This window comes from Juglans microcarpa x Juglans regia, chromosome 6D (assembly GCF_004785595.1).
Source record: "Juglans microcarpa x Juglans regia isolate MS1-56 chromosome 6D, Jm3101_v1.0, whole genome shotgun sequence".
Taxonomy (NCBI): domain Eukaryota; kingdom Viridiplantae; phylum Streptophyta; class Magnoliopsida; order Fagales; family Juglandaceae; genus Juglans; species Juglans microcarpa x Juglans regia.
Window position 1 is genome coordinate 2942346 of NC_054604.1, and position 14330 is coordinate 2956675.

The window sequence follows — 14330 nt, forward strand, 5'->3', positions numbered from 1 at the left end:
TTATTCTTTCTGGATTTTACTCTTATCGATTGAATTTGCATCTTTACTTTTTGTTTTTCATTTCCTTTGTCTGTAGCGCCCCATATACAGCTAATTTATTTGTTAACGTGAGCTTAGCTTTAATTGGAGCAAATTATTCAAAAACCGGAGGTCCCCTAGCTCTCATTGAGGAGTTTTGTCTCTTGCTGTAAGCAAGGTTTGTCATCTAGTCTTTTGACTTAGGAGGAAGTATATGTTTTTGGTTTTTTGTTAAAAGTAGTAGAAAGTATCATGGCTGATGAAATCCTGGATAAGTGGGGTAGTCTTAGATTGACTGAGGCTGAACAAAAACTTTTGACATCACTGTTGATGCAGTGGTTAGGAGATGAGGAAAATAAAGTTTGATAAGTCTGGTTGTCTCAGACAGATTTATTAATAGGGAAGCTTTCAAGGCCACAATATTAAAGGTATGGAAACCGAAGGGAGGAGTGTTGTTCAAAGAACTTGGTGCCAACATGTTCTCGATTGAGTTTCATAATGAAGAAGATTTGCAGAAAGTCCAGAGAGGCAGGCCATGGGCTTTTGATCAAAACTTGCTATACCTTAACACTTTTGATGGTTGTTCTGCTCCAAAAGAAATAGTGTTCAACAAGGAATTCATGTGGATTCAAATCCATAATATACCGCTTTGGGGCATGACCAGAGATGTAGGTATGCAGATTGGAAAAATGATTGGCGAGGTGGTAGAAGTTGATGTTGATAGGGGTGTAACCAGTCCATTTTTGGATAAATTTTGAGACCGAACTAGTATACACCGGTTTTGTATTTTCAAGAACCAAGATCACATTGGTTACCCTCCTAAGCCGGTACTTCCGATTTTACTGATTCGGTCTGGTTTTCCGGTTTTTAATATATATTAAATCTCTAATCTCTTGTACTTATATATATATTAATATATATAAATATTAGTAATACACTAATACTATTAGTATATAATAATACTATTGGTATAGTACTATTACTATATGTTAGTGATAATATAGTACTTAATATATTAATGTATATTAGCATTACTAATATATTTATCAAAATGAATATGTTGAGAATTTATTAAGTCATAAAATGTAATTAATATATATTTTATATTTAAAACATATGATCAAATAAATGTTCATGTTTAAGATTAAAATTTTATGTTATAAATTACAGTATAACATTATTTCATATATGATTCTAATTTATAAAAATTATATATAATATAAAAATATTATATATAATATTAAAAATTAATTAAAAATATATAAATATGCGAACCGGTCCGGTGTTAGAAAACATAAAACTGAGACCGGACCGGTAATGATTGATTTTTAAAATGGAGGAACTAGTCCCGGACCGAACTGGTCCAAAACCAGACCGAACCAACCGGTCCGGACCGATTTTCCGGTTATCTGGTTTATTTTTACAGCCCTAGATGTTGATGTAGAGGGCGTCAGATGGGGGAATTTTTTTGAAGAGGAAGTTAGGGAATTTTTTTGTCAAATGAATCCATTGGGCTAGCCTTTCCAGCTCAGTTCTACCAATGTCAGTGGGATGTAGTTGGAAAGGATATTTGTAACTTCACTCTCTATATTCTCAACCAATGTGGGACCCTTAAAGGTGTCAATGATACCTTCATCACCCTCATTCCCAAAATAAGGAACCAAAGAGTCTGGTTGACTATAGGCCCATTAGCTTGTGCAATGTGATTTATAAAATAGTTTCTAAAACACTGGCTAATAGGCTTAAATATGTTCTATCTAAGATCATTTACTTGAATCAAAGTGCTTTTGTTCCAAGAAGGCTTATAACTGACAACATTATAGTGGCTTATGAGACTCCATACAATGAACTCTTGGATGAAAGGGAAAACAGACTATATGGCACTTAAGCTTGACACGAGTAAAGCTTATGATCGAGTTGAATGGGATTTTCTTGAAGTATTGATGCTCAGATTGGGCTTTAATCAAAGATGGGACTCTCTCATAATGTCTTTCATCACATCAGTGTCTTATTCAATATTGATCAATGGCGAGCCCCAAGAAGCATTCATTCCATCTAGGGGAATCAGACAGGGAGATCCACTCTCTCCCTACCTGTTTATTATTTGTGCAGAAGCCTTGTTTTCTCTATTATTTAAGGTTGAAGCTTGTGGCAGTATTACTAGTGTCCTTATTGGAAAGGGCCTTATTAGCATCAATCACTTGTTTTTTACAGATGACAGCCTTCTCTTTTGTAAGGCTAATGCCTATGAATGGTGCAGAATGTCTCGGATCCTAGAGATTTATGAACACGATCCAGGACAAGTACTAAGCAAAGAGAAGACCTTAATCTTTTTTAGCAGGAATACTTCTAAAGTTACTCAAAAGACTCTATTCTAAGCATGGCTGGGGTGAAATATTATGGCTCTTTTGAGAAGTACCTTGAGCTACCTGCTATGGTGGGAAAATCAAAATCAGCTACTTTCCATTCTCTTATTGACAGAACCTAGGCTAGGATTTCTAATTGGAAAACAAAATTCCTTTCAACTGCTGGTAAAGAGGTGCTTCTGAAGGCTGTACTTCAAGCAATTCCTACATACTCTATTTGAATCTTTCTTCTTCCTGTCTCAATTACCCAAAGGCTTAATATGCTCCTGAAAAGATTCTGGTGGGGTTATAATGAAGATCACTCGAAGATTCAATGAGTTAAATGGAACCAAGTAAGCCATTCCAAGGATAAATGTGGTTTGGGTTTTAGAGACTTTAGAAGTTTTAATATTGTCATGCTTTCCAAACAAAGCTGGAGGATGATTTAGAATCCGACCTCTCTCATTGCACAAGTCTTCAAGCAGAAATATTTCAACAATGTGGATATGTTGGGAGCTAAATTGTGGTATGAACCTTCTTATGCTTGGAGGAACATCTTTGCTGGTAAGAAGTTGCTAAAGAAGGGTCTGTTTTGGAGAATTGGCAATGGTCAAAGAGTGAAAATTTGGGAAGATAGGTAGGTTCCAAGATCCCATTCTTATAGAGTTGTAACACCTAGAGTGGATCATGAGAATTTTGAATTGGTGGCTGACTTAATAGACTCTAAGATGAAATCATGGAAAGAAGACTCTTTACAACATTTATTTTCTTCTCAGGAAGTGGATTTGATCAAGTCCATTCCAATTAGCATTAGGGATAGGGAAGACAAGCTTGTGTGGATGCATACTAATAATGAGAGGAGTGGAGCTGTGCTTTTGTAGTGAAGCACTTCTCACTCTTTCTAATCTAGTGAAGAGAAGAGTGGTTGAGGATAGTGTGTGTCCTATATGTGGATTGGAGTCAGAAAATTCGAGTCATGTATGGGATTGTGGAGCTGCTAGAGATGTTTGGAGCCAAAGTTGCAGAAAAATTCACAAGATGGTGTGCCATAGTGAGTATTTTTTTGATGTTTGGACCAAATGGTTAAAATTTTAGAGCAGGATGAGCTTGAGGAGGCTACTATGACCACTAGGCTAATATGGGCAAGAAGAAATGAATTCACAAATGGGAAAGGCTTCAAGCACCCAACCTTTCTTCTCAGGAATGCAAGAGATGAGCTGTTGTTGTTCAAAAACTCTACTAACTTGCCCTAAAAGGAGCCAATTAGTTTGGTTCAATCACCAATCTGATGGTCGAAACCAACAGAGGGAGTTTACAAGCTAAGCTGGGATGCAACTACTAAAAATGCAGATGGCAGAATTGGCATTAGTGTGATTGTTAGGGACTTTAAGGGCCAGGTTCTTGGCATCCTTATAACTCCTAGAAAACTAACTGAAAGTTCCTTCACTACAAAAGCATATGCACTATTGGTAGCAACTGTTTTTATAAACAAATGTGTCTTAAATAGATCATTCTAGAGGGGGATGCGCTGCAGGTAGTTAATATGCTGAAGAATGCTAGTACAGACTGGAGCTTAGGGGGCTTATTGATCGAAGATGCAAGAAAAATCCTAAATTCCTTTGTTAGTTGGTCAGTGATCCACACTAATAGATGTGCTAATATGGCTACTCATTATCTAGCTAGAGATGCTATTAATCTTGATGAAGACGTGTATGTTTTGGAAGATTTTCCTCTATATATTCAGTCCACTATTTTCAGTGAGATGTTGTAAGTCTTCAGTTTGCAATAAAGATCAGTTTCATTTTTTTTTTTTTAAAAGAAGCTTTAATTGGTGCAGCTTCTACAACTCGATTGCAACGAGAGAGAAGAATAGCCATGATGATGAATCGCTGAGAGTTCTGTCACTGGAGGGATAATCGTTGGAGGGAAAATAGGTTGGGGCAGTTTTGACATTTGACCAAAATATATACTAATAGAAAGAGGTCTAAACTCAATCATAATGGGCAAGCCGTGCGCACGACAACCTACGTGGCTTAAATGAAACGTGGCATTTAGCCCCTGGGATGGGTAAGAAAAAAGAATTGTGCACCATGAAACGATGCGTTTAGCTGATTCCTTACTCCCCTCCCCTCTCCTCTGCTCGACAAGCATTCCCAGTCCATTTCACAAAGCATTACATAAACCTAAGGTCCGGCTTAGATAAAAGAAAGTATTTCATCTTATTGCTGCAATTTTCTCAAATTCATACACAAAATATAATAAATAATTTAATTTTTTTTTAAAATTTCAAAACAAAAATAATATTAAAAAATAATATTCTAATAATATTTTATTTAATTTTTAATTCTTATCTCAATTCATCTGAATTCATCTCATCTTAACTCATCTCGTTATTCAAACTTCACCTAAACCTAACCCTAAGCTCCTGCGATGGTGAGACTTCTTGGCAAGAATAAGCGCTAGCTGTATTTTTCGAGAAAACAAAGGAAATAGTTGGGGTGGTGTACACAAACGTCGTTCAGAGCAAATTTTTCACTGATATAAAAAGAAAGGATAATGATAGATTTACTATCCTCTTACCACTATTTTACTACTCTATAGTGTATTTGAATTTTTCTTTTTATTATTATTTTATTTTAAAGTATTTTTTTAACATCTTTAATCATATATCATCTTATCTATTTTTTTCATCATATCATTTCAATAATATTTTCTTATTCTTTTTAAACATTTCCTTTCTACCAATAAATTTGTAATACCCATATATATATATATATATCTATTATATTTGCAATATATTATTATATACAATGTAATATAATTCAGTCCTATACCCACAAAATAAAAATATATAAGCCAAATAAAAATTAAAAATAAAATCAAAATATAAAAAAATTGGGATAAATAATATTTCCAAGATATTTTTTAGAAAAAAAAATAAAATAAGGGTGTTTTAAATGATGAACAATAAAAATAATTTGTATTGAAATGTAAAAGTATAAGAAAATGAAGGAATAAATGAGGTATAAATAATTAAGAAATTGTTTAAATGATGAACAATATTCACAATATATAGCGGATTACTGTAGCAATTTATATTTTACATGTTCTTTTACATAATCATGAAACTCATTTTTTGAATAATTTTTTAAATAATTATTATAAATTTATACATAAGCCATAAGAGCATCCTTAATGGATTAGTTAAAAGCTAAAATTTAGCTATTAGAACATAAAATGTGATCACAATAAATTAGCTAAATTCCAAATAATTGAAATTTAACTACAGTCATTTTCAAAATAATTTCTAAATTTAAAAGTAAGTTCATACATATTTTTTATCAATTATTTTTCTCTCAATTTCTTTCTACCAACGTCTTTCTCCTTTCCCTCTCAAAAACCCAAACGCCCTTCCCACCATAATCCGAGTATTTCGTCTTCGACTAGAGAGACCCACCACTGCACCACCACCCCACGTCTCGTCGGCAACAATGGCACCGCACCACTGCACTCCTACTTTCATCGGAAACAACCAAAACCCCTCTTTCTCTCGCCGATCTACTTCTCCGAAACTCAGGTAATCTCTTTCTTCGTATATGATTCCATTCTCTTAATGATCCTTAACTTTTTAATGCACCTCCCTGTCCCTCGCATTTCTCTTCTCCAAACCCTAATCTTGATTGTGGATGGGTTTAGCTGTTGAGGGGTTGCATTTTCTGTCTCTGTTTATGATTGAGGGGTTGCATGTAAGCAAAAGACAAAAGGCAGAACATTAGTTTGAGAGATTTCTGTTTCTGTTTATGATTGAGAATGCAATTGATCCCAAAGCTCGATTAGAATCTTATGATCTTTTCAACTGAACCAATCGGGGGTGGAAAACACAATATACTCACTGCTCATTTGAATGCCTTGAAAAAAAAAATCAGATGTCATTTGTCCAAAACACGATCCATATGTCATTTGAACGCCTTGTATATGTATGCGTGTGTATATGTATATTATGGGAACAAAATGATCACATGAATGGGAGAATTCAAATGCATCAGACAATACCATATGTATATGTATATGTGTGTATATTATGGAGGTTGATATTAGATCATATATATTTAAGGTATTTTATGTTCGGAAGAGTTATGTGCCATATACCTATATTCTTATTCCATTTTCACCCCATTAAGCTGATGAGACATTGTTTATTGAGTTTTATTTATATTTTGTGGAAAAACAGTTGATTCAAGGATTATAGAAATAACAAATCAACACCTTAAATTCATCTTTTAATTAATTTGTTGACCAAGATACTATTGGAAATTCCTAACTAAAAGTTAACCCATTTCAATATAAAAGAACATGTTGAATCATTTGATTTAGACCAGCTCATAAACAAACACAGAGCTAGAAGTGTGTAAGTAATTTGCTAGCCAGTGTGTAAGTAATTTGCTATCTAACTGGCAGTGTTTATATACACAGAGCTGGCAGTGTTTATACTGGCAGTGATTTGCTAGCCAGCGTGCATTTGCTATCTAATAGGAATAATTTGTGCTACCAATGTGTAAGTAATTTACATATACACAAAGCTGCCAATGTGTAAGTAATTTGCTAGCTAGATGGTATGAATGCAATGCAACATGACTACTTTCAAACACTTCTGATTTTAGTGTAAATGCATAACAATGTAGTAGACTTTCTTGTGCTGATGTTAGTGGTTGCATAGTCACATATGCTGAAAATATGTGACTGGGCAGCCACATAGTAGATGACTCTTTTGTGCTCCCTTTGTGGAAATAGAATTCTCTTTTGTGGATGTATCATGTAAGACGTAGATATATTTTGTGGAAATATGAAGTCCTACCAATGTATTTTGTGGATGTAAGACCTGAATGTATTTTGTGGAAATATGAAGCTGTATTTTGTGGATGTTGTTGAATGGAAATAGAGTAGATATGGTTGTTTGATAGAAAAAAGTTTGGTAAAAGAAGATGGTTGGATGAAAAATTTAGTAGATATGATTGTTAGATAGAAGAAAGTTTGGCAAAAAAAACTATATGGTAGAAGAAAATTTTGTAAAAAAAATATAGTTGGATGAGAAATATTGTAGGGGTGGGCAGCGGGGCCTCGTACCACGCTGCCTCGCCCCGTTTGCCCCTCCCCTGCCCATGTGGGGTGGGGGTTTTGATCCGCATGAGCGGGGTGTGAGTATTGTGGAGGCGGGGGACGGAGGGGGCGAAGCCCCGCTCCGCTTTTCCCCTGCCCCGCTTAATATATATATATAATTAAAATTATATATATACATAAAAAAAACCCATAAGTAAGTGAAACGACGCCGTTTTGTCCATGCGCCGTTTCATTTTTAGACTTTAGTTAAGCCTTAATTAAAAGTGAAACATTGTCGTTTCACTTTTAGTTAAGGTACCCCTCGCCCCCCTTCCCTCCGCGTCATTCTCCATTTCTCCTTCTCAAACTCTCTAGTCTCTTCTCTCTCACTCTCAGACTCACTCTCTCTGACCTCTGTCTCGATCTCTCTCGCGCTCTCTCAGTCTCTCTCGCTTGATCACAACAACTCTCTCGCACGACTGCACGAGGCTCAAGCAGCACCACCGGGACTCCAGTCACTCCACCTTCTGACGATATTATTTTAAAACTTCGCAAATCGCTGCCACTACAGGGTAAGAAATCCGAAACCCTAGATTTTATTTTTTTAGTTTTGGATTGGAGATTTGAGGAAGGAAATAATTGTAAATTTGTGTGCTGTGGAGAAATTTGTGTATGTGTTTGATTCTTTGTTTGTTTGTATTTTTTTTTTTTTTAATATTGTAGTTTGTATACTATTTCTGGCATCTGGGTGTTCGGATTTGGGATTGAACAATTTAAGGGTTTCGGATTGAACCCCTAAATTGATTTAGGAATCAAAACCCCTCTATCAATTTAGGGGTTCGGATTGAACCCCTAAATTGATTTAGGGGTTCAATCCGAAACTCCTAAAATTGAAACCCCTAAATTAAATTGATTTAGGGGTTTCAATCAAAAACTCCTAAATTGTGTTGGCTTTGCACTTTGCCTTATTTTTTCATGTGTGGTGTATTATTATGATTTTCTTATGTAGTGTGTTAATTGATTTTATAATTTTTTATTGTGTTGTGGAATCAGGAATATATTCTCAAAGGGATTTCACTGATAGCTCTCCTACCCCTACCAGTACCCCGGCCCCTACCAGTACCCATACTCCAGAACCTAACCCTACTCCAACCCCTGAGAGTAGGAGTACACCTTGCCCCGCCCCCAAGCCACACAAAGCAAGAAACTTGTTTCCGGAATTTGGTCTCATTTTACCAAACTAGAGGGTGGTGACCCTAATAACCCTCAAGCTAAATGTAATTGTTGTGGGAAAATATATGGATATCACTATAGGAAACATGGTACGTCCCAGTTAAAGGTCCATCTAGAGGAACAATGCAAGAAGAGTTCAATATTAAGATCCTTATTGGCGAAGAGTCAATCTAGACTAGAAATTGGACTAAAAAAAATGGCGGATGAGAGTAGTGGGGGTCCAACGTTGAAGGGGTATACGAAGTATAATGCTGATGAGTGCAGAAGGAAGTTAGCTCGTTTGGTTATCATTGACGAGCTACCTTTTCAGTTTGTGGATGAGAGAGGGTTCCAAGAATTTGTCGAAGAATTAGAACCTGGATTTACGCTTCCTTCTCGTCACACTGTGGCAAAAAATATTAAAAAGATGTACTGAAAAGATAAAGATGTTTTGAGGGGCCATTTGGCGGGTTTGATAGTTTGCCTCACTACCGATACTTGGACTTCTGTCCAAAATTTCAATTATGTCTTTGATTGTTCATTTCATTGATTCTGATTGAATTCTTTATAAAAAGATTATTAAGTTTTGTCAAATAACTTATCACAATGGTGAGACGATTGAGAAGGCCTTGGAGGCCTCAATAAAGGAGTGGGGGTTGGCACGATTTTTAATAGTTTCGGTTGACAATGCCTCGTCTAATTATGTCGCCTTGGGATATCTGAAAAATTATTTTAGAGAGGCAAATAAGACATTCTTGGGTGGTGAATATTTGCATGTTAGATGTTCTGCACATATCTTGAATCTAATTGTGACTGAGGGATTGAAAGATGTTGATGACTCAGTTGCACGAGTTAGATTGGCTGTGAAATTTGTGAGGTATTCTCCTTCTAGATTGGAGAAATTCAAGATTGCTGCGAAGACTGTGGGTATAACATCAAAGAATGGTCTTTGTACTGATGTTCCTACTAGATGGAACTCAACCTTCTTGATGTTGGAGGCAGCTCAAGAATATAAGGTAACATTTCAATTATTGGGTGATGAAGGCATTCAATATGTCAAATACTTTGATGAGCACAGAGGTTTACGAAAGCCTAATGATGATGATTGAGAGGTAGTTTCTACTTTTGTTGATTTTCTCTGACTTTTTTACGATGTCACATTGAAGTTATCTGTTTTTTTGCACCATACATCCCATGAATTTTGTCAACAAATATGTAGGGTGAAAGAAGAATTAGACGACATGTGTAGGGGTTCCAATCCAAGGATGAGGGGGATGACATTGACCATGGGGGTCAAATATGACAAGTTTTGGGGAGATTTGACTAGACTAAATATTTTGTTATATGTGACTGTTATTCTTGATCCCCTTCTGAAAATTTCAGGCATGTTATATGGTTTGGAACTTGCACATGATTAGGCATGGACTGATCTTATTGGTGAGATGGCCCGATATACCATTTATAAATTATATGATGAGTTTAATGCAATTAAGGGTGGTACTGCATCTACTACACCTACCCCAACACCTCCTTCAGACACCGGGGCAACAAAGAAGCATAGATTGGTATGGACTAAGACCCATCGCACATAATCCCACACTAGTCCGTCAATCTAAGGAGGTGGTTTCAGAGTTGGACAATTATTTTTTAGGGGATTTTATTCAAGATGATGATGATTTTGATATATTAGGATGGTGGAAGGCAGCATTAAAGAAATATCCCATCCTTTCTAAGATTGCCGGTTGTATGTTGGTCATCTCTATTAGCACCGTTGCCTCGGAGTTTGCCTTTAGTACCGGAGGACGTATATTGAATCATTTCTATAGTTCATTGTCTCCTACAACTGTGGATGCATTGATATGCACACAGAGTTGGACGATGGGAAATGATATTTATGTTCCAGGTGTTTTAGATTTTAAAGAGATCAATGAAGAGGGTGGTGATCAGTCTGGATCTGAACCATCCGATAATTGTTATTTTTATTTTATTATTTTGATTTATTTATATTCATTTCGATTTCATCAGTATTAATTTTAGTATTGATTGTTGTAGCAACACATGAGACACTCAGACGATGTCTACATCCACTGCAATATGAATATGTGCTCAAGCTTCAAAAGACTACCCATCCGGCCGCCCCAAATGTCATAGTCAAAGACTCAAACAATTCGGCTCTATTTTTAGATTCTTAATTTCTTAGAATATTGAAATTTGAATCAGTTGTACGTATTATGTATTTGATTTGTAATTTTGTAATGTTGATACAATGTCCCTTGGACACTTTTTCCTTTGTAATTTTGTAATTGTTTAAACTTTCAATTTTATTTTTATAAATTTGTAATAGCTTAATTATTATTATTATTTATTAGTTTATTAGGTAGTAGACTTGTAGTCTATAGTAGTACTTCATTAGAGTCTTAATTATATAAATTTGTGTTATATGTATATTATTTTTATTTATGTACCTTTTTTTCTTTTTTTAACTTTTTTTTTTTAAAAAAAAAACTTCTATTTTTATGGGTCCAAAATGGCACAGAAGTTGTTTCTGGCCCATTTTAGGCCCATTTCATCAGTTTCTGGGCCTTTGGCCTAGTAGGGGGTGGACGGATGACCCTCCCACCTCGTTATCCTAGACGGGGTCCCTCGCCCCCACACTCTGGGAGAGGGAGACGGGGAAGAAATTCGCCCCCTGCCCATGCAGGGGCGGGGTGGGGGCTGCCCCCACCGTAGGGGCGGGTAGCACTCATAAAATATTGGATTGATTGTAATTATGACATTTATATAGAATTTTAGGTAAGTTTAATTAGACGTTTGTGGTAATAACATTAAATGAAAATTGACCAAATATAATTTTTTTAATCCATAATTTAATTAGAATATGATTAGTAATTAATATATAATATTATGAATAATAAAATATGATAAAATAAAATAAATTAATAATTAAAAAATTAAATATTTTTGAAATTATTAATTACTTATTACTATATAATAATTAAATGGATAATCTAATATAGAGATTTGATGTGAATAGTCAAAGTCAAATTCATATTATATTATTTTATTGTTATATAATAAAAAAATAGTTATTTCAATGTAAAAACTTATATGAATAAAATAACTAAAAATTAAATTTCTCTTATATTTATAAAAAATGTCATTTAATTTTAGCTAATATCGATGATGCCTCGCAGGTTTGGGGGGTGAGATAAGAATTTTGTGTTTTGTTTGAGAGTTTAAAATATTATGTTTTAATATTATTATTGTATTGGGATTTAAAAAATGTGAATTGAGATTTGAAAAAATTAAATTGTTTATTATATTTTATATGAGGATTTGAAAAATGTGTAATGATAAGATGAGATGAAATGAAAATTTTGTGTCTCATCCCATACTCCAAACCTGCCCTAAGAATGCTCTCAATCGGCACTATGTCAAGCACATCAGACGGAGAAAGGTGCTTTATTTTTTTTCCCCCAAAATGACTAGAAATATAGGTCTGTTTGGGAAAGAACCATAGGTCGAGGAAGAGAGGTGAGAGTAATGTGAGAGACGAAGAGAGCTGAACGAAGGTCACTGCGCTTCTTCTCCGTTTGCTTGTTTCTTATTCTTTTTAATAAACACCACGTCAACGTTGTGCACAGGGCTCCGCATGCTATGCCTGTATGTAGCAGAAACTGATATACGAAACACAGGAAGTTCCTTTGACACAACTCAACTCCGGTCCGGAATAACTTCCTATCTCCAACCAACATAACGGTCACAAATCTATCTTTTGATCTCTCTCTTAGCATAAGATCTCTGTAAACATCCATGCTTATCGTATTGATTAAGATTTATGTTTTTCCTGCCAAACCTCATTGTCTCTACTTGTTAACTCCTTGCATTTGGTCCATAAGCTGCTCGATGAAATGTCTATCTGTGTATATCTATATAAAAAAATTTGTTTTCCTTTTCCGGGATATTATTGTTAAGGATCTCTTTGTCCTAAATTTAGGTATGGAAGTGGCACATTGCTATCTAGATGGAAATGCTGATTGTGTGGAGTTTTGTCCGCACGATGCTTACCATGATGTTCTGGCCGCTTCAACATACACGCTACAAGAGGGTGATTTGCCCAGTCGATCCGGGAGCATATCACTCTTCAATGCAGATGCTAACATGGGTTGCCTTGATTTGTTCCATCGCGTGGGAACAGCAGGCATATTTGATATGAAGTGGAGCCCCGTTGGGGGAAACGTGGGTGTTATGCTAGCTCAAGCAGATGCTGATGGTTGTTTGAGAACTTACAATCTTGAGAGACGTTCAGATGGAATAGAAGGTGTGCTTTGTACTTGTATAACATAATTCAGTGATACCTTTGTTTGTCAGAAAGCGGTGAGGAAAGGAATAAGTACTTGTAACTAAAAGCGTGAAGAAATGGAAAGGAAAACGAACAGAAAAAAAAAAGAAAATTCAAAATGTTGAAATTTTTTTAATAATGAAAGCCATTAAGATAGGTTTGGATAGTGAGTTGAGATGCGAGAATTTATAAAAATTGTAATGATGAGATGAGATGAGTTGGGACTAACTCTCAATCCAAACCGAGTCTAAGTTGGTCTCTCTCTCTTTCTCTCATACTTTTATTTTTTGATAATTTTTTTACTTTATAATAACTTAAAAGTGGTGTTTATGAAAACGCTTCAGCTTTTGTTTCAATTGAAACTAGTGGATTAGTATAAGTTTTACTGAAATTCTACCTGTCCTATGTGTTTACATTTGTACCTAGTCTTATTTTAAATGTTGATGCAGGGAGTTTCTTGAAAGAGAAAAATGGAGAAAAAATCAGTTCCTCCATGTGCCTTTGCCTTGATTGGAACCCGTCGGCCACATCAATCTCAGTTGGGCTTTCTGATGGATCTGCCTCAATAGTTTCCTTATCAGAGTCCCAAATAGAAATACGAGAAGAATGGAAGGCACATGATTTTGAGCTTTGGGCAACTTCCTTTGATATCCACCAACCCCAACTGGTATACACTGGTTCGGATGACTGCAAATTCAGTTGCTGGGATTTGCGGGATAGTCCTAAGTTGGCATTTCAGAATACCAAGGTTCACAAGATGGGTATTTGTTGCATAGTGAAGAGCCCTAGTGACCCTAATACCCTATTCACTGGTTGCTACGATGAGTATTTGAGGGTATGGGATGTCAGATCAATCTCAAAACCTGTAAATGAAACTTCAATATGTTTAGGGGGAGGTGTCTGGAAAATCAAGCCTCATCCCATTGTACCGGGAATTGTCTTGGCAGCTTGCATGCACAATGGGTTTGCAGTTGTTAAGATTGAAGGGGATAAAGCCAAAGTAATTGAAACTTATAGTAAGCATGGTTCACTCGCATACGGAGCAGATTGGCAGAGAAGGGAATCTGTCCAGGATGGCAAAAATAGGAGTACCATGGTGGCTACTTGCTCATTTTATGACAAGCTTCTTCGGATATGGATGCCACAAAATGATTTCACAACATGATTTATGTTGAACTTGTTGGACCCCTATTTACTTTTCTAATTATGTTGAACTACTTGTGAAAATACAACAGGCACCGTAAGGATAGTTTGAAAGAATTGTAAGCAATAGTTTTTCTCCAAAATTATATCTAAGTTAATGCTTTGCACATGGC

The 14330-nt window shown here is 35.5% G+C and overlaps 1 protein-coding gene across 5 annotated transcripts; it reads left to right on the forward strand.

Annotated features, from left to right (window-relative positions):
• Positions 1–12096: 12096 nt before the first annotated feature.
• LOC121235866 (diphthine methyltransferase homolog) lies at positions 12097–14327 on the forward strand. Of its 5 annotated transcripts, none has more exons than XM_041132298.1 (3): positions 12097–12206; positions 12670–12993; positions 13464–14327. In XM_041132298.1, the coding sequence occupies exons 2-3, from the start codon at positions 12672–12674 to the stop codon at positions 14177–14179; spliced, it is 1038 nt and encodes a 345-aa protein (XP_040988232.1). In that variant the 5' UTR covers positions 12097–12206; positions 12670–12671; the 3' UTR covers positions 14180–14327. The 5 variants fall into 5 exon arrangements, with proteins under 5 accessions (XP_040988232.1, XP_040988229.1, XP_040988233.1 ...); XM_041132295.1 differs by having other exon boundaries at positions 12124–12206; positions 12317–12993; XM_041132299.1 differs by having other exon boundaries at positions 12138–12244.
• The last annotated feature ends 3 nt before the right edge of the window (positions 14328–14330 follow it).